At 37.0% G+C, this 19396-nt stretch overlaps 1 protein-coding gene across 1 annotated transcript; it reads right to left on the reverse strand.

Moving 5' to 3' along the window:
• Positions 1-2347: 2347 nt before the first annotated feature.
• On the reverse strand, positions 2348-19011 carry LOC115418125 (sentrin-specific protease 5-like). Its single transcript, XM_030132477.1, has 10 exons — positions 18941-19011; positions 15530-17203; positions 13966-14071; positions 13512-13659; positions 11781-11828; positions 11573-11650; positions 9327-9464; positions 7050-7133; positions 6678-6728; positions 2348-3949 (listed from the first exon to the last, which is right to left on the reverse strand). Exons 2-10 carry the CDS (start codon positions 16932-16934, stop codon positions 3839-3841), a joined length of 2169 nt encoding a protein of 722 aa, XP_029988337.1. The 5' UTR covers positions 16935-17203; positions 18941-19011; the 3' UTR covers positions 2348-3838.
• Between the last annotated feature and the right edge of the window lie 385 nt (positions 19012-19396).

Here is a 19396-nt window from a genome sequence, read left to right on the forward strand (position 1 = left end):
AACCCTAAAGCAGTGGTTCCAACATATTTTTTTTACTCCTGACCCCATTTTAATGTCACACATTTCTGCCGACCCCAGACATTCAAAACAGACACGTTTTTTGCTTTAATTTGTTTTTGATCATGTAATAGTTTGCTATACTATGTTGCAAATAAATGTTAATTTCAGAGGACATTTAGTCTATATAATGTCTATTATTGTGGACATTTAGTCTGTATAATGTCTATTATTGTGGACATTTAGTCTATATAATGTCTATTATTGTGGACATTTAGTCTGTATAATGTCTATTATTGTGGACATTTAGTCTGTATAATGTCTATTATTGTGGACATTTAGTCTGTATAATGTCTATTATTGGGGACATTTAGTCTGTATAATGTCTATTATTGGGGACATTTAGTCTGTATAATGTCTATTATTGTGGACATTTAGTCTGTATAATGTCTATTATTGTGGACATTTAGTCTATATAATGTCTATTATTGTGGACATTTAGTCTGTATAATGTCTATTATTGTGGACATTTAGTCTGTATAATGTCTATTATTGTGGACATTTAGTCTGTATAATGTCTATTATTGTGGACATTTAGTCTGTATAATGTCTATTATTGTGGACATTTAGTCTGTATAATGTCTATTATTGTGGACATTTAGTCTGTATAATGTCTATTATTGTGGACATTTAGTCTGTATAATGTCTATTATTGTGGACATTTAGTCTGTATAATGTCTATTATTGTGGACAGAGGCAGTAAATCCAGGTGGAGATTACTGCACAAAGGTAGAATGGGATTTTCTTTGGTCAGGAAAGTCTTGGTTTTTTTCCTATTTTGACTGTAACAGATAAGGCTCATGGAATCAGTGTCATCTTTTAAATCACTTCTTAAAATTCATTTTTAAAGACTTGTCTTTATGTGATGTTGTCTCTTTTTAATGTTGAATATTTAATTTTACCCTGTTCTGGTTATTCCTTTATACTGACATACATGATGTTGTTTTATTCCATTCCTTCATTTTGCATTGATCTGACAGCACTGTGTTATTTCTGCCCTCTCCACTACCATACATTCAAAGTTCGTCAGGATTTCATGTTTGCTGTACTCATCTCTTTTATTGTGTTGTTTTCTGTTTTTATTCTGCTGTTGTGCACTTTTGCTTTATCTGTCAAAGCACTTTGTAAACTCAGTTTTAAAAGGTGCTATAGAAATAAAGTCATTATATTATTATTATTATTATTATTATTATTATTATTATTATTATCATTAAAAGGTTTGGAAAACATGCTGAGTCTGCCCATTTTTCCCAGATCATTAAAAATCCAGCTTTCATTTACAATTTACTGCATGTTATACTGCTGCTAAAACAGCTTGTTCTCCAGCTTCTAGTACAGGTGTGAGTGACATGACCACAATGACCCAATAACACCGATGAAGTGCAACATTTCAGGTTTCAGAAACACTTGGAATTTTTCCAGTTGCACAAACGGTGAAAGAGTTACAGCCAATCCAAACTGCATATGTGCAGGGCGTGTCAGGGATGACACATCAGGTTTTAAAGATTTAGTTGATTTTCAAAATGTAGTTCACATAAATGATACAATAAATGTCTAAATGAATGAATAAAAAGCTAAGATAGTCAGCTATGAGAATAATTTACCTTGAAAAATGCTGATAATAAATATATGTGCATCCATGTGTTTCATGTAGCTAGCGAAATGTAACATACAGGCTAAAAATACATTTACAAGTGTAAGATGATGGAAAATGAAGTAGTTAAATGTAGAAATAAATGACTAAAACAATAGGCTAATGATACTCAATGAATTGAAAATGTTTTGACATTAGATACAAGTAAACATTTAGTTTTTATGTCCTTGTGTTTCATACATGTAGAGGTAACAGATATACACTAAAAAGAGAAAATGTAAGATAATATAAAAAAATTATTAGTTAGATGTATGAACAGCTAAAATAATGAGCTAATGACAGTTGAATAGTTTGAAAAATCCTTCAACAATAGATAGTCTTATACAACTTAAAGTGCTAAAAGTATTTAGTTTATAGTCAATAGAAGCAAAATTTAAAAAGGTCAAATGAGAACTTTTTCTTATTTTTGCTTTGACATTAAACCAGACAAAACAGGTCAGGGTCCACCGGTGTATAAGTGTGTGATCAGAGACGATTTCATGTAAAAGAAAATTCTCTGCTTCGTTTCAATCGTCACCACAGGCAGCGTTTACCAGACAGACTCTGATAGATTTTGTCTTCAGGTTTCATCATCAATAAGTATTTTTGTGAAATCACAGCACATCACGCTTAATAAAGCTGCAAACGTTCCAACGGTATGGTTTGTCCTTTTAATAACAACAATAAAAACAGTCTGGAAACCATTCTGGTTTTTAGCCAAAGCAAGCATGTACAGTAGTAGGCCAATAGAAGTACAATACAATCTGTAAATACAATTGAATAATAGAACAACAAACTCAAGGATGGACAGACTCAATAGTCAGTAAAGCTGAGGTCCACTTGTTTCACTGTTAAGAGGCAAATCTGTAACGGTGACTTTCTCCATGTGTGTTAATGCACTCATAACGTCCATCTTTATGGGAGAAACATCAAGGCTTAAATCAAATCACATGGTCCTCACATCAGCAGCCAGTTGTACAGCTTAACATGAAATCTACGAACCAGCATGACAAACTACCTCAAGTTATCGGATTCTGATGGTAAAGTATTAGCAAATAATGGCTTTTGGTTGAAGAAAAAAGGAAAAACACCTTTGTATGCACACACCACGGGATGTGATCGCAGCAAAAATAGAAAGATTCAGGGAAATAAAAGGTGCAGAAATAAGCAATTTAGGGTAAGGCGTGAAAAAAAACAAAAACACACAGGAGAAACACCTGTGTGTGCATATCGCAGGATGTAATCGCAGCCAAAATAGAAAGAGTCAGGAAAAAAAGGTGTGGAAATAAACCATTTAGGGTAAGGAGTGAAAAAAACAAAACAAAACAAAAAACAAAAAAACAGACCACTGAATCAAAACACTTGTTGCAACAAGGATTTCCCAGTTTCAAGCCAAAGCCAAAATGTGCCATCAGCCTGTGTGCCGTTAGGTCAGCAGCGAGCGAGGCTGCCAGAAGAAAATACCAACAGTACATTCAGATATTCTAGACTCTTCAAAGGACAGGCCTCTAAACCGTGCAAATATTTGTAGTCCAAGAGAATGAACCCCACTCAAACCTTCAAGTTTTAAGTGAATGGTTGGTCCGCTGAACCGCACATCCGAGCTTCATGAATAAAAACAGGCTTCAATGTCAACATGATGCTGTTGTTCAGTCCAGAATTGAATAAACAAATAAAAACAGTCATTCGGGTAAAAATGGCCGTCTGGGAGGTAAGGCCACTCCATTTGGAAGGAAAAGTCCGTCCCGTTGGTCCAGGCCGGTGCAGCGCTGCCTCCTCAGTCCAACACAAAGCTCCTGGACAGGTTTGTGTGTCGTGTCGTCATCACAAAGTGGAAACCCAAACACTTGAAGGTGGTGGATCCTACATTTTCAGTCAGTAGGGAGCCACGTCAGTAGTTCTTCGCTATTTTGAATAAGTAAAACTCTGCTTCGCTACAAACTTATGGAACCCATCCTCAGAGGTCGAAAGGGGACGTCCACTCTGCTGTCAGTCAAACAGGCAGAAGGGCTTCTGGGATGCACATGGCCTGGATGCCTTAGCTTATGTAACAGGCTGTGGAGGAAGCGGGCCGTCTGACAGACTGGGACACACCGTCTCATGTAACCGAGCTCGTATTCGGAGCGAAGGCGGACGTCATTCAGTCGGTCAGTCGTTGAGGCGACAGTCACACAGCTCCTTGTAGATTCTCTTGCGGATTTGAGGCATGTCTTCTTGACTGAAGAGCAAAGGCTGCTTCACAGACAGACACCGGCAGTACTGAGGAAAACCACCCGACAGACAGAGGGGGATTATGATGTGTTAGACCACAGACATGGAGCTACATGTGGACAGCAGGTTCAACTAGTGCACGGACACACACCAGAGCATATGGTGTGTGTGTTCGAAAGCACGTTCACTGCAAGGAAACGAACACTTTAACAGTGGATGTGGGGTACAAACATGACAAAACAGAAGAAGTGGATTAGTGTGTGTCAAGGTTCAAACACTTTTGGATTTTTCATTCTAGTTTAGTTTTATTTAGTTTTGACTTTTTTTTCTCTAATTCAGTTACTTTTAATTTGTTTTTAGAGCAGGTTTGATAGTTTTTATTAGTTTTCTTTTTTTTTCTAAATGCTTAGTTATAGTTCAGTTGTAGTTCAGTTGTAGTTCAGTTGTAGTTCAGTTGTAGTTCAGTTGTAGTTCAGTGGTCTCTTTTCTCTTCTTCTCTGTGCTCCTATTCAAATCAATCCCAGACAGGACTCTGCTGCTTTAGTCTCCATGTTTCCAGGTAGAGTGGGGACCAGAAGACGACTGGAAACCACAAGTGAACACAAGTGACGGAGCAAAAAGTGTCGGATGGAGACAACAGCTAAAATTGCTCAAGCAAAACAAATCAATTTTATATCAATCCGACACTGACAAAGACGAAAACGAAGGGAATTTTATCCATAATTTTTATCCGTTTTAGTTAGTTTTGTAAACACACAATACAGTTTCAGTTAGTTATCGTTTTTTTTGTTTTAATTCTAGTTTTTATTTATTTCAGTTAATGAAAATGTTTTTTCAATCCTAGTTTTCATCATTTTGTTAGTTTCCGTTAACGATAATAACCTTGGTGTGTGTAGGGTCTTATTAAATGGCCTAGAACAGGGGTGTCAAACATGTGGCCCGCGGGCCAAAACCAGCCCGCCAAAGGGTCCAATCCAGCCCATGAGATGAATTTGTAGAAGATATTAACTATTATCAAGGATGTAAAATCATACCTCATGACCCGTTTGTTTTTTTGTTTTTGAATCTGTAAAAAAAAACCCAAAACTTTCATAAATAAAGAGTTAAAAAAAAAAAGATGTAAAATCATTTTAGTTCAGGCACCACATACAGAACAACATGATCTAAAGTAGATCAGACCAATAAAATACTATCATAATAACCTATAAATATGATAAGCCGATGCTTTTCTTTGTTTCAGAGAAAAATTACATCGACATATTAACATTTACAAACCATCCTTTCACAAAAAATGTGAATAACCTGATCAAATATGAACAATCTGAAATGTCTTAAAACAAATAAGTGTAATTTTTTTTTATTATTCAAATTTTTATTCAGAACAGTCTCATAAGATATCATACAGGACATTACTGGTACACTGTTCTCTTTTATTTTTTAAGGTGCAGTAGACTTCTGTGTCCAGTTTTCCTCAGATCTGTCCATCCTCAGTCCTCTCCTCAGTTTCATTTGTCTGTTCGTCTGTCTGTCATTCCTCAGCTGAGTCTCTGTCGTTACACTGAACAGTTTCTTAGTTCCATCCACCACAAACAGACCATGTGTTTACATTCAGAGAACACCAGGAGGAACTGGGCATCTGAGGAACTTTGTCGCGCCGTGCATTGTGGGAAACGGAGGCTCACACAGCCGCCTGACAGCGACAGCGCAAAAATATATTATATGGATGAAACAAACACGACGCGGAAACGGCTGAAACGTGGAAACGGCTGCAGGAATCTGCACAGAGGGAAGGAGCTCCTGCCGTTTCCACGTCATGTCTGTTCCAGCTGCTGCTGTCAGGTGTCTGCACGAGCCTCCGTTTCCCACAATGCACGGCGCAACAAAGTTCCTCAGATGCCCAGTTCCTCCTGGTGTTCTCTGAATGTAAACACATGGTCTGTTTGTGGTGGATGGAACTAAGAAACTGTTCAGTGTAATGACAGAGACTCAGCTGAGGAATGACAGACAGACGAACAGACGAATGAAACTGAGGAGAGGACTGAGGATGGACAGATCTGAGGAAAACTGGACACAGAAGTCTACTGCACCTTTAAAGAAAAAAGGGTACCAATAATGCTCACTGAAAGGAAGAAAAAGAAAGAGAAAAGAAGAAAAAAAAAGGAGTAATAGAAATAAAGTAAATAAGTAAATGGATAATAATAATGACATTAACAAGCAAATAAGTGTAATTTGAACAATGTTTTGCCTGTTACTAGATATTTGTAGATCCACTGTGATCCACAAGTTGGAATATAAATGTGTAAATGATAAACGGAGGTAGAATACTGGAAAAATTACACTTATTTTTTCTTAAGAAAGTCCAGGTTTCTATAGATGTTCAAGGATACTTTGTAGATAAAACATTTTCATCATGTAATTTTACTTTTTTCACTCTGAAACATAGAGAACAGTTGAATTATTCACACGTTATTATTTTACTGGTCTGATCCACTTAAGATCAAACTGGGCTGAACGTGGCCTCTGAATTAAAATGAGTTTGACACCTCTGATGTAGAAGTTGGACAATATGGTCAAACAGAATAAGGTGGGGGGTTTTTTTTGCTTATAATGAGTGTAATCAAAGTGTAGTGATGGTAATGACGGCCAAACCTGACACAAGATTTAATTAGACAGGAGACAATACACACAAAGACATAAAAAACAAACAAACACAGGAACAGGGTAATGAACAGAAACAGAAATGGTGGTGGAGCTCTGGGAAATAACAGTGTCTCACCTCAAGGACAAAAACTCCACAGTCGCTATCATTTTTCTGCTGAGGAATCCCCTGCAGAGTCAACAAGTCACAGTTAATCACAGACAGCAGACAAACGATATCAGAGATACCACGACTGCAGGCTCTGACTTCTATGTGCAGACCTAAGATGACTGTACATAAGGTGAATTTAAAGCTCCTTCACAAAGTCGAGGTCTGTTTACTCTTCAGAGCCCTGCAGATTTTTTTTTTTTTTTTAAACAAATGATTATTTTTGTGTTTGCGTAGCATTTCTAAAAGCCTGTCAAAAGCATCGTTCACCTGACCCACATTCACTCTGCAGGACATGACGGACAGTTTTAGACGCGGCGTCGGTGTCATGTTTAGCGTTACCTTAATGATGGTAATCTTCCAGCCTTTCTGGAAAGCAGCTTGTTTTTTCTCTCTGGCTTCAGACTGGAGGTACTTCATAATGTTCTGATAGGAGACCACAAACCACACAAACAAAAGACAGTCAATAAAACTGTGACCAGAGTAAATACGACGTTTCATTTTAATAACTTCACCTGAAATTAAACATATATCCAAGTTTGAAGATACAGTCAGGATTCTGAGTTGTAAGAAAAAGCATAAACAGCATCAGGAACAGAAACTGAGCAGAAAGACAGACTGGAAGAGTTCCAGTCTAATAATCTACGTAGATGTTGAAGGAGCGTATGAGTTTCATCACAAATTTTTTTTCAAATTTTTAAAACCCAAGTGATGTCCAAATTCTCACTAACCCATTAGTCTTTCTATGCTTATGCACCTGAATCGCTTCCCTCATGGTGAACAACTCTGAAGATGACTCCATCATGAACACAGTCCACTTGTTTACAGAAAAAACTGAAGCGTCACTCAGGCCTTTTCGGAAATTTGGTCACAAAGTGCATTGTGGGAACGGCAATTGTAGTTTAAATGATAATTTGTGTTCAGAACATGAGAAATATTTCTGGAATCTAGAGGTAGGTAGGAAAATGAAGTAAAAACAAACTATGAAGCATTATGTCTTTAGATGACAGCATAAAAAAATGATCATAAGGATAAAATAAAAATATTTACTGGACTGAAAAATTCTTGCAGACATTAATACAGACTGGTGTGTTGTCCCGTGGGGATCCATGGGTTCTAGATGTGGTAGTTTTTCTGCTGTTGTGTATTCGTGCATGCTGTACTGCGTTTGTCCAGCAGTCACTGCCAAATTGTTCTGGCCATAGCAACACGATTGTAAGATGATTGTATTCCTAATTATCTAATATCTCCCAAAATATTGGTCCTATCACGTTGCCACTTTCACTAGTCTGTTCCTTGACCAAAAATACAAACGTATGTCAAACTGCAGCAGTCAGCTCTTTCCAGATTTTGTGTGAATCCCTGGACAGACACACACACACACACACACACACACACACACACACAGAGGCCACTTGGCTTTTATAATATAGATATTAAAATGACATATTGGCCAATAGCTCATGATATTTTCTGTTTCTTTATTTTGTTTTTTTAATATATCCTGATTAACAAATACAGTGTCATTATAAATACGAATAGTTATTTTAAAGTCTTTCAGCCCTTCATCACATGAGCACAGATTCAGACAAACACATTTATGAAAAAACTGTTAATCTGATTGTTTTATTTGGAAAATTTCCCATACACAAAAGTAAATATGCTAAAACACACCCAATTTTTACAGTCTTTCTGATTGAATTTGAAAAATATATTAAATCATGGGAATTTATCTTTAACAAAAAAAAAAGCACAAACACTGACAATTTATAAAGAATTCTTTAAAATGGACTGAATTTACTCTCTGACGCATTTATTTATTTATTTTTCTTAGATCTTTATATTTTAAGTTATTATTATTATTATTTGTCTTTTCTTCTTTGTGTCAAAGTCTTTGCATTATGTTAATTTATTTGTTTGGACGATTTTTCCTTTTGACATTTTGATATTTGTTAAAAATGTCTCTGTTTTATATACCCATTTATTTTCAATAAAGTTTAAAAAAAAAACCATTTATGACAAAACTTAATATAACTCAAGACATAAATATGTACTACTGCTGTTGGTGAAACATCGTCTTATTCACTGATACTAATATTGGCCAATATAATCCAATACCTGCTGATACCGTTGTCGGGACGATATGTGCTTACATCCATATATGTATCACACATGTAAAGCTGACAATAATGGACAGCTAATATAGGAGGCTTATGATGACAGGTAAATTTGTCATTTTCGTTTTGTAGCCGGTGCAGTGTGTCCCTATACTTTTGTCCATGTAAGTGCATCTAGAACCATGAACAAGACAAAAGACTCTATGGAACAACTCATTCGGTGCAGTCATCTCACTAATGTTCCCCCAGTAAAACCCTTCCTTCTCTTTCCATCAATGGTTGGTAAGAAAATAGAAACCCTTGATACATTTAGGATACTCTGGTAAATTGAAAACATGTCTTTCTCAGTATGATCCTTATTGTTTTTCGACTGATATCCAATAATTTGTCGAGTGAATGGATGATGATCTGGTCTCATTAGTGTCTTTCTGCTGCATAGTGCTTTAAAATCTGGAGGGAAAAAAAAAGAACTAAAAGCATTAACATGTGAAAAAGCACTTACATCTGTTGTGTGTCTGAAGACGATGCCTTGGCTGTCATAGTAATTGATGGTTTTGGTTGCCATGGCGACTGTGACAAGAGACCAGTGTATTTCTAAATGAATGGGAATTAATAAGAGCCACTTGGAGAACAGGTCGACCTGAAATAAACGCACAAAACAACAGACGTATACACATTAGACTTTTAATATACAAATTATATAGTACATGTCTTCAAAAACCTTGAACCTTGTATTATCGTGTATTGATGAGGAGTCATATACTGATAGAGCTCTTAATAAGATGCATTTATTTCATTTATTATCATCATTTTTACGATAGTTTTACTGGATTTTTACTGTGATATTTACTGTATTTTAATTGACTGACTTATATGTTTTACTGTTAACTGAGTAGGAGCAGCTGACAAACACCTGAACTCCTTTGGGGAACCCACTGAGGTCCAAGGGGATTTTCTCAGTTTTTATTTACTGTCTAAATTCACATTTTTAAAGGTACTTCCCAATAACACAATAGTGTTTTCTATCAAAATGTTCAGGACAATCTCAGCTTTACGTAAACTGAAACCTACTTTGGTCCTAGAGCACTGTAGAAAGAGATCACTTAGCTCAAATGCTGATTTTTGAAAATGTTTTAATTTCTTGTAAAACACACCTTCACTCCAGTGTTTTCTATGAATTTGGTTTAATTTCTTTATTATTGAATCAGAAGAAAAGTTGCCTTAACCAAAAAAAAAATTTCAATAAAAAAAAACTTCACTTGAATAAAAAAAAAAAAAAACCTTTTCAATTAAAGAAAAAAAGTGTTTGAATGTAAACAAAAATATTTGAGACCATAAAAAATGCATTTGAACACTTTTTTTCTTTGATTGAAAATGGTATTTTTTTATTCAAGTGAAGTTCTTTTTTGATTGAAAATAATTTTTTGGATTGAAGTCATCTTTTTTGCATTTGAGCCATATTATGGTTAGGATATTTGTGTCTTTATTATTCAATCCCAAAAAAATATTTTCAACAAAAAATTATAGTTTTATCCATGTCTTACACTACTTTTGTGAAGGTAAGATTTTGGTAACCCTATATTAAGCACCAAAACTATGAAGGTAGATTTGTTTCTTTATTATTCAATCAAAAGAAAAGTTGCCTTAACCAAAAAAAACATTTTCAATCAAACAAACTTCACTTGAATTAAAAAAAATAAATAAATAATCAAAGAAAAAACGTGTCCAAATGCCATTTTTTGGGTCTCAAATAATTTTTTTTGTAATCAAACACTTAAAAGGGTTTTTTGAATCAAGTGAAGTTTTTTTATTGAAAATATTTTTTTCGGTTAAGGCAACTTTTCTTTTGATTGAATAATAAAAAAACAAATCTACCTTCATAGTTTTGGTGCTTAACATAGGGTTACCAAAATCTTACCTTCACAAAAGTAGTGTAAGACATGAATAAAATAACAGGTAAGGGTATAAACGTCTAAAATTTTGTAAGATTGTTTCTGAGCATAAATCTTGTCTGTCATATTATTTTTACCAAATGTCTCAAATGTGAGATAAATGAGGCTGAATAATGACTTTACATTACATGTCAAGCTTCATTAGATGTGTGGAAATGAGAAAGGATCATTATATTATATGCTTACAAAGCACTCAATATTAACAGTATCTACATAACGTATATGTTTTTTCCTTTTTCTTTTTAATTTGTGCCATGCAGCACAACAGTTTCTGAGATTCTCCCATTCATCAAACTATTTGAACCACTTTTCTATAACGTAAAATGACAAAAATATTAATAAAGACATAGTGAAACCGCCACGAAAATGCATAAGTGTGTGTGCTGCCCTCAGAGGGTTAATAAAGTACTATCTGTCAATCAAAACTCGCTAAAGCGACATAAAATACACTCAAACTTATCCATTCAATCGTAATGAAAGACCTTTAAGATTTGGAACTTCACTGGAAAGTCATAACAGTAAGACAGTTGAAGAAGAATGTTTTCTGTATTCTATGCAGTCATTCAGTTACATTTATTTATATTTCATAAAACTTGATTCAGATTTGTCATTAGTAACTGTGTTTCCGTATGCCGGCTGGGCAGATGTTTCCGTCTGCTGCTTCTGCTTCTACATGTAAAATGTCAAGCTTGGATGTAATGTGCTACGAAAGTGCAGCTTTTAGCGATTCTGTCGGACCAAGTGAAGGATGACAAAACACACTGTTCCGTCTGTCCCGTTACATATTGTTCCTTACTTTTTTAGTCCATCTCTTCACGCCGTCATAACCCTTAGCAACCAGCTGCTTGTGGAAAAAACTGTTGAAAAAATGAACCTGAGAGAAGAGAATAATAAGAGCAATTAACACAATCAAACAGATCTTTAGTAAAATATAATCAGAACCTAGGATAATTAATAGTTTCTCCATGGATGAAATTTTAGCCTGTAGACGCATCATCTTCTACCTTCTGCTGCGTAGCATCCATGATGAGTTCTCCATACATGTTGATAATCTGAGACAAAAGAAAAAGACACACAGAACAGGTTTGTACAAGTTAAATTTAAGAGCTTTTTAAGACTACTTAGAACAGTTTAAGGCCTATTTCACAGCCATACTGGCAAGAATTTATGACTCCTAGAATTTACAAAAATGTATTTATTTACTCCAACGTCTTGATTCCCACTGTTCCCAGTCATTTCCCACCAGGGGCTGCAAAATTAGCAATAATTGGTTCCTAATTTCAATATAAATTGTCAAGTTGGAACGGCTGGAACTGAGTAGACCAGTGTTTCTCCGACTGGAGGGCATGGGGTCACTCCTGGGCGTTTGTTTTGTTTTCTTCAGGTTAGAACATGTAACAGGTGGAACTAAGGTTTTATTGGTGGAGCACCGTGGACTCATTGTAGGGACGCACAACAAACAAATTTACTGCTATGGTGATCTGATACTAGACTAGACAAAGAGTTTAGGTTTGGAGAACAGACAAGGAAAAGAAAAATGTGCAATGTTTCTGTTTTTGCAGTTTGAACTTTAATGTTCTGAGATGTGCAATGTAAATGGGCTCATTACAGCCACTGATATTGTTCAAATGTTCCTCTTTGTTACCAAAATTAGTTTGTTGTCCTAAAAAAAGTCACTTTATTATCATAGTTGTAAGATAATTGCGCATTTCCTATTTGTATTTGTAAAAATATGTCTCAGGGAGCAGTCTGGTTGAGTATATTTGTATTGTTCGAGCACGTTATTTTTAATTTGAACAACAAATTATTCAAAGAAAAGCAAAAAGTATTGCTACAATATTGATGTTTCTTTCAATAAAAGTTACAATTGCACCACTGTTAGAATATTGTTGGGGTTGAGGGAGGCCTGGAGATTTTTTGTCCCCCAAAGGGGGGCCCAAAAGAAACAGACTGAGATACTGATTCCTTTAATCAGTACCTGTTTTTGTCTTGTCTTATGTCTGTCTTGTCTCGTCCTGTCTGTACACTTTCATCTATATGAGCCCTCCCTCTATGTATGTGTACACAAGCAAGGAATGGATGAACATGTGAATATAAAGTTGGAGATTGTTACTTAAATACAAACTGTCTTTAAAAATAAAGTTTTCTTCCAAAGAGGGGTGGTGGTGGCGGGTTTAAGAAAAACAAAAAGACAGAAAAAAAAAGATTGAGAACCACTGGAGTAGAATAATGTTACTTTAGTTGCAGCTTGGACACATTTAAACACAATACAGCAAAAAAGTTTATGGCAACATAACTTAAGACCTACCATAACACATTTAATAGCTTTTAAAGACTTTTTGTTTTAAAGGTATTAAATGCAGATTTGTAAATTCAAGACTTTTAAGACTTGTTAAGACCCCACAGGAACCCTGGTCCAATCCAATCCAACTTTATTTGTAAAGCACTTTAAAACAACCTCAGTGGACCAAAGTGCTGTACAGAAGAATAAATAAAAACAAAAATAAAGTAAAATACAAGAATAGGTTAAAAAACATAGAACAACTGTAAAAAAATAAAAAAACAGAAGAATAGATAAAACCTAAATAAAACAAGAAATAGATTAAAAACATAAAAATGCTGGTGAATCTCAGTGCAAAACAGTTTAACGTCACTGAAAATCACATGTTTGTCTCTTGGACCGTAAAAACCTTCTAGTGCGTAGCTGTACATTATCCACTGTGAGCCTTCTGTACCTGGTCATTAAGCCAGTTCTGTTCCTCCAGCGCACCAAGGTCTTCCAGACTCAGGGTGTGTTTATTATATGTCACCATGAAACCCGCGACAGGAGTCGAGGCCAGTCCGGCCCTGTACCGACTCACCTCCACTCCGATGTCCAAGCCCCTAAAACAAACAGAAAAGGACGAAAAAAGTAGAGACGTGGCCAAAATTTGAAGAAAAATAAGTGTCTCAGGAATCCTCAAAGACATTTCAGCTTTGTGTTTAATGCTCTGCCTCCAAATACTGCAGAAACATGTTGAATACTCCGACGACAGTGTGAACAGTCAGGGGTAACAGGTCGGCCGCCGGACAACAATTAACACTTATTCTGGTTGTGTGGTAGGAAACTCAAAAGTTCTTCACAACAATGTCAGCTCCATATGAAGACTCAAACGGCTGAAATCAGACGGAGGTTTGGTGTTTACTTACGTGTCGGTGAGGTCAGAGTTTCCTTTCTTCTTCAGGTATTCCAGGACATCGTTCTCACTGAGAGGAATGAAACTGCCGTACTTGATATAAAAGCTCTCGAGAAAATCTGAAACAGTGAAAATCCACATCACATGAGTATACACTTTCACATAAACACAGGCTATTTCCAGCATTTTTAAAGGGAGTTTGCACCATGTAATGACTTTTAATGGTGCTCTGTTCAGAACTCGTCTTGACTGCATGCAGTAAATTCCTGTGCAATTTATTTACACTTTGGGATCAAATTAAATGTTCTCTAGAGTTCGTAATTATGTTTAATAGGGATGAGAGTCAAAGTACTTGTATGATGGGTGTGATACACTGCACACAACAGATATGGAATCAGGACACCACGAGTCTATGATGCAGAGCCAGACAATAGTCTATTACATGTCATAATCTCTCTGTGTAGAAGAAAAAAATAATCCTTAAATGAGGCTAAAGGCAGGAATTGTGTGTTTATTCAATGTAATGTAGTGTCAGTTTAAAGCTGGGTACGACTTTTGTCACCAGTTTTTCATCAAATCTAGCTGTGTAAACAAATGGACAGTTATGGTGGAGTACATTTCGATATTGTTCACCGTGAGAGAAGAGATTCAGGTGCATAATCACAGACAGACTTATAAATTCATTATACTTAGGCTACGACTCAGGTTTTACAGATTTGATGAAAAATTGGTGATGAAAGTCATACGCAGCTTTAATGGAATTTGACAAATGAGTTGATACGATGTATGTAGTCCATGGACTTTTAGGGTTTCAATAATTTCCCCTGGGATTATTAAAGTATAAGTAAAGTATTCTGATTATTACTTCTTTAATACACACACACACACACACACACAATGCACTGTCTATTTGTATCATCATTCCAAAAAGTACTAAGTCAAACTAACAGGAGATCTACAGGGTCTGGTCAAATAAAGTCTTCACCTGGATTTAACTCTGCAAATAGTTCAGATCCTTTTACTGGATAAATACTGCAAAGTTTCAGTCTTTCAATACGTTTCAGCTGGAGCAACTTACTTAACCCTACGAGATGCACTGAGTAGTTTGTCATTTCTTAAGCAACCATGTCAACAGACAGATCCCATGGTCATGGAAAAGACAAATCAAATGTTAGTCAAAATCACGTATTAAAAACCTGGTAGGACAGTCATGAATCAACTTAGAGGAAGAAAAGAAATCTTAAAGACCACGACTAAAAAAATGTTAAAATCTGAATAGAACTGAAGTTACACACCTGTGTGGCCTTAAAAAACACTTATCAGTGTGGCTAGTGATTTGCTAGAGCGAATAAGGTTTGAACTCATCTGTAGTTTGTTTATTGAGTGGAAAATAATCAAATGTCCCTTAGAAGTTCTTACTTATGTGTTATTGATTCAACTTATCTTTGCATCTGGTTTATGAATGGATTAACAGTGGCATCAAGTGTCTAATGATGTAAGAGGAGGAAGATATTTTAACAAACGGATGAGGAAGAAAAAAAAAAACTCATACGGTGACGATACAAAACATATCTTACCGTGGATCATGTCAATAAGTTGCTCCCGCTTTTCTTTGTTTTGCATGATTTCATCTGTTTCTTGTGACCGGTCCATACTGGACGGTTTCTCCATGTTCTCCATCTCCCAGGTTCCATGATGACAGTACAGCCTGTGGTCTCTTAATGCCCAGGGGTGGTCAGGGCTGCACACTGATATAGGCCCATGGGGAGGAGAAGAATCTGCAGATGGATGGGATGTTTCCACCTCCATAGATGTAGTTTGATGATCGTGGTCCATTGGTGCGGCCGTGTTCCCATTGGACAGAGTCAACGATACCGATGCATAGTCTGTTCTGTCTGGGCTCTCATCTACCTGCATCACAGAGTCAACGTTCTGACCGATTCCAGATTTTGAAGCAGAACCGGACAGCTCTGAGATGGACAATGGTCCATTTCCTGATGGAGTTACAGTCATGCTGTCATCCTTCTCATCCTCTTCGGGTCCATTTTCAGAAAGGTTTATAATGTCTCCATTCTCACATGGAGCTTTAGCTGAGCTGAGGTCAGTCTGCTCTAAGTGCTGTGTCTCTGCATCGCTGTTTCCCTGCTTTGGCACTAACACTGATAGGGCATTTGTTGTAGAACTGATGACAACACCACATCCACTTGTACTTTTTAATTCAATTTTTGCCTCTATTTTCGATGCTAATGTAGCTCCTGTCACTGCTCTGCTGCCTTGAACTATTTGTCCTCCCGTGACTTTCATTTCTAATCCCCTCTTCTCCACATCACCGGTATCAGCACATTTGCTTCCTCCTGTACCAGCAGCTCCTGACCCATCAATCAACCCCTCCTCCATCTGCTCATCTCCTCTCTCGGGATAAACACAGTTCCTTATTGGTCCATCCTGCTGGGAGATATGCAGGTCTACAGAGGTTTGTGATTGGGTATTTGTCAAATCATACTTCTTGATACCTGTCAGCAGGCCTTCAACTTTCCTTCTCGGGGTGTCTAAGAGGTCCCGGCTGGTCCCCCTCCCTCTCCCCCTCCCCCTTCCCCTCCCTCTGCTGCCAGTTCTGACATTGTGTCCCGCGCTGTTCGGGCCACAGCAGTCGCAGGACTTTGGAGTCCTCTTTCGACCAGATGTACGGCCATTGACTATTGCCTGAGCAGGGGTTGGTGTCTGCGTAGAGGCTGATGTTGGGTTTGAGTTGGAGCTGACTGGAGTTGCAGCATCAGCAGGAGTTGGAGTAGACAGCTGAGTCAAATCTGAGCTGGAGGTAAGTTTGGTAGGGGTCTGAGTTATGCTCTGTTCTCTAGTGTCTGCAGATGGAGGCACAAGAGGAGGTGCCGCTGGCAGAGGAGGCGCTGTAGCAGGAACAGGTAGATGAGGTGACACAGATGGTGTCGTTTTCATTGGGGAAGAAGAGCCGCTGTGAACCATGACGTTCTCCTTTGGCTCTTCAACCCCATCCCCAGTGCCCTCTCGTCCACTACGTTGTCCTCCCCTCCTATTTGGTCCCTTGAACGTCTTGTGACTTGTTTTCCCTGAACTTTCTTGACAGTTTTTCTGCTGTTCGCTACTTCTGTTGTGTGTGTCTAAAACTTTTGCCAATCATGGAGGTAACCGATATAACAGCAGACTAGAACATCCCAGGTAGAGATTAATCATTAATGATGGCCAGCTTTTACCATGATGATCTCCAAAGTGTGCTGGAAATAAAATCAGAAGGTGAGAAGAAAAAGCGTCAGAAACGACAAAATTAAAAAAGAATTACTGTACGCCAGGGGTCACCAACGCACACCTGACGGCCGTTATCAGGCTTCTGCAGAGCTTGATGATAGGCTTATAATTTGAATCAGGTATTTTGGAAAAGGGATACATCGAAAACATGCAAGATAGTAGACCTCGAGGACCAGGGTTGGTAACCCCTGCTGTACGCCAATCAGCCACTCACCACAATGTAAAATGGTTAGTACCTACTTCCTGCCAAAAGTGGCCTAAGAACAACTACCAGATCTCAATCAATGGAACATCTATGGGAGCAGAACATTATTACCACCTGTCTAATATTGTGTAGGTTCCCCCTTTTCCACAAAACAGCTCTGACTCCAAGGCCTGGACTCCACCAGACCTCTGAAGGTGTGCTGTGGTATCTGAACCAAGACTTTAGCAGCTGATCCCTAAAGTCCAGGAAGTAGGGAAGTGGATTGGATTTATTTGCCCAACACTTCCCACAGATGCTCAATTGTCCGAAGATTGGGATGTCCTTCCTTAGTCTATTTTTGGTCGGTACTAACCACTGCAGACCAGGAACACCCAACAAGACCTGCAGCTGTTGAGATGCTCCGACCCACTCATCTCCATTACAATATAAGCCTTGTCAAAGTCACTGCTCATTTTGCTGCTCCCAACTCATTAACTTAGAGGTCTGAATGTTCTTCTAAACTGCTGCCTAATATATCCAACCCAGTGAAAGATCCAGTTGTAATAAATATAATCAATAACATTACCACTCTCCTGTCTGTGGTCACAATGGTCTGGTCTGTGCATGTTAGATACAGAAATGCATACTAAATAGTGTCAGGTAGATTTCTGATTTATAGACATTTTGATATATAGAAGTGCGCCACTTCTTATAATAACACTAAGGTAAAGATTATAGAAATTTAAAAAAAATAAGTGTATTTCATCTGCCTTTCTGTCACTAAGCTCTCAAGTCAGAGTCTTCCCATGGAAATAAGCGCTTGAGACTTGGCTAAGCAGATGCACTTGAGACTTTCATCTAGTAATAACGGGTGGTTTGCTATTTTAGTCGTGGTTTATTATATATGCCTTTTTTATTCTTCATTATCAAGTGAATAAGTCATTACTGGTTAAGTGATTCTTAGCATCTCAGTGTTATACCAAGGGACTTCTTTATCTTTTGTTGCGACTCAAGGTATTGCATGAGATATTTCCGTATAAGACGAGATAATTCGATTAAAGAACTGTGTAATGTGCTGTAATGTGTTTTAACTGAACTTATCCGCTGCAAACATTTGACTGACACAGACACATTACACAGAGCTTCATTAATGCGAGCTACAAATGTTTTATGTAAATAAGTTTGAAGATGACAGTAAATCTGCGTTAGCCAAAATTATTTATCACTGGTCTGACAGTATTCCAATACGTTCACAAGTCGATTAAGAATATATCGCATACTACGTCAGTTTAACTAGTCTAATGTGAAATTTCATGAAGTTTGACATAAGTTTGTCATTTCCTAGAAGCAAGCTAAGTTAGCTAGCTGCACACGAAAACACAAAGCAGCAACTACACACATTTCCTCCATTTTCTAGACAAGATGAAGAATTACGGGGACAAAATACGCGGTACATTAGCTGTTACTAAAAGCGAACTTAACAATGTGAAGGAAAATAGAAAGGAGCACATGTGTACGTTACCTTATCTTTGAAATAACAATCAGAGTTTAGTCTCACCACGATCCGAAGAAACAACAAAACTACCGTCGCATTTAAATGACGTCACGGCGTCGTCTCATTTTTGGACGGTCATTGAATCTCACAAATATATATATATATATATATATATATATATATATATATATATATATGTATATATATTTTTTTTTTCTTCTATTCTGTACGTATTTATCGATCTTTCTTACTATCCCTGTTGTATTAAAACGTGTTTATTAAAAATTAAATTAAAAATGGCAAGGCTAACAAACACAGTCATACATGAGTTAGTAACATTAGAACCTGGTACCATTATGGTACCGTTTTTCTCCTTTTCCCAGCGCACTCTCACAGCCACACCACTGACAAACACTGACACTTTGTCCTCGTATCCTTTAATTACAAAACAACTATGACAGAAAAATAATAAATAAAACTAAC

Source organism: Sphaeramia orbicularis, chromosome 4, assembly GCF_902148855.1.
Source record: "Sphaeramia orbicularis chromosome 4, fSphaOr1.1, whole genome shotgun sequence".
Classification (NCBI taxonomy): domain Eukaryota; kingdom Metazoa; phylum Chordata; class Actinopteri; order Kurtiformes; family Apogonidae; genus Sphaeramia; species Sphaeramia orbicularis.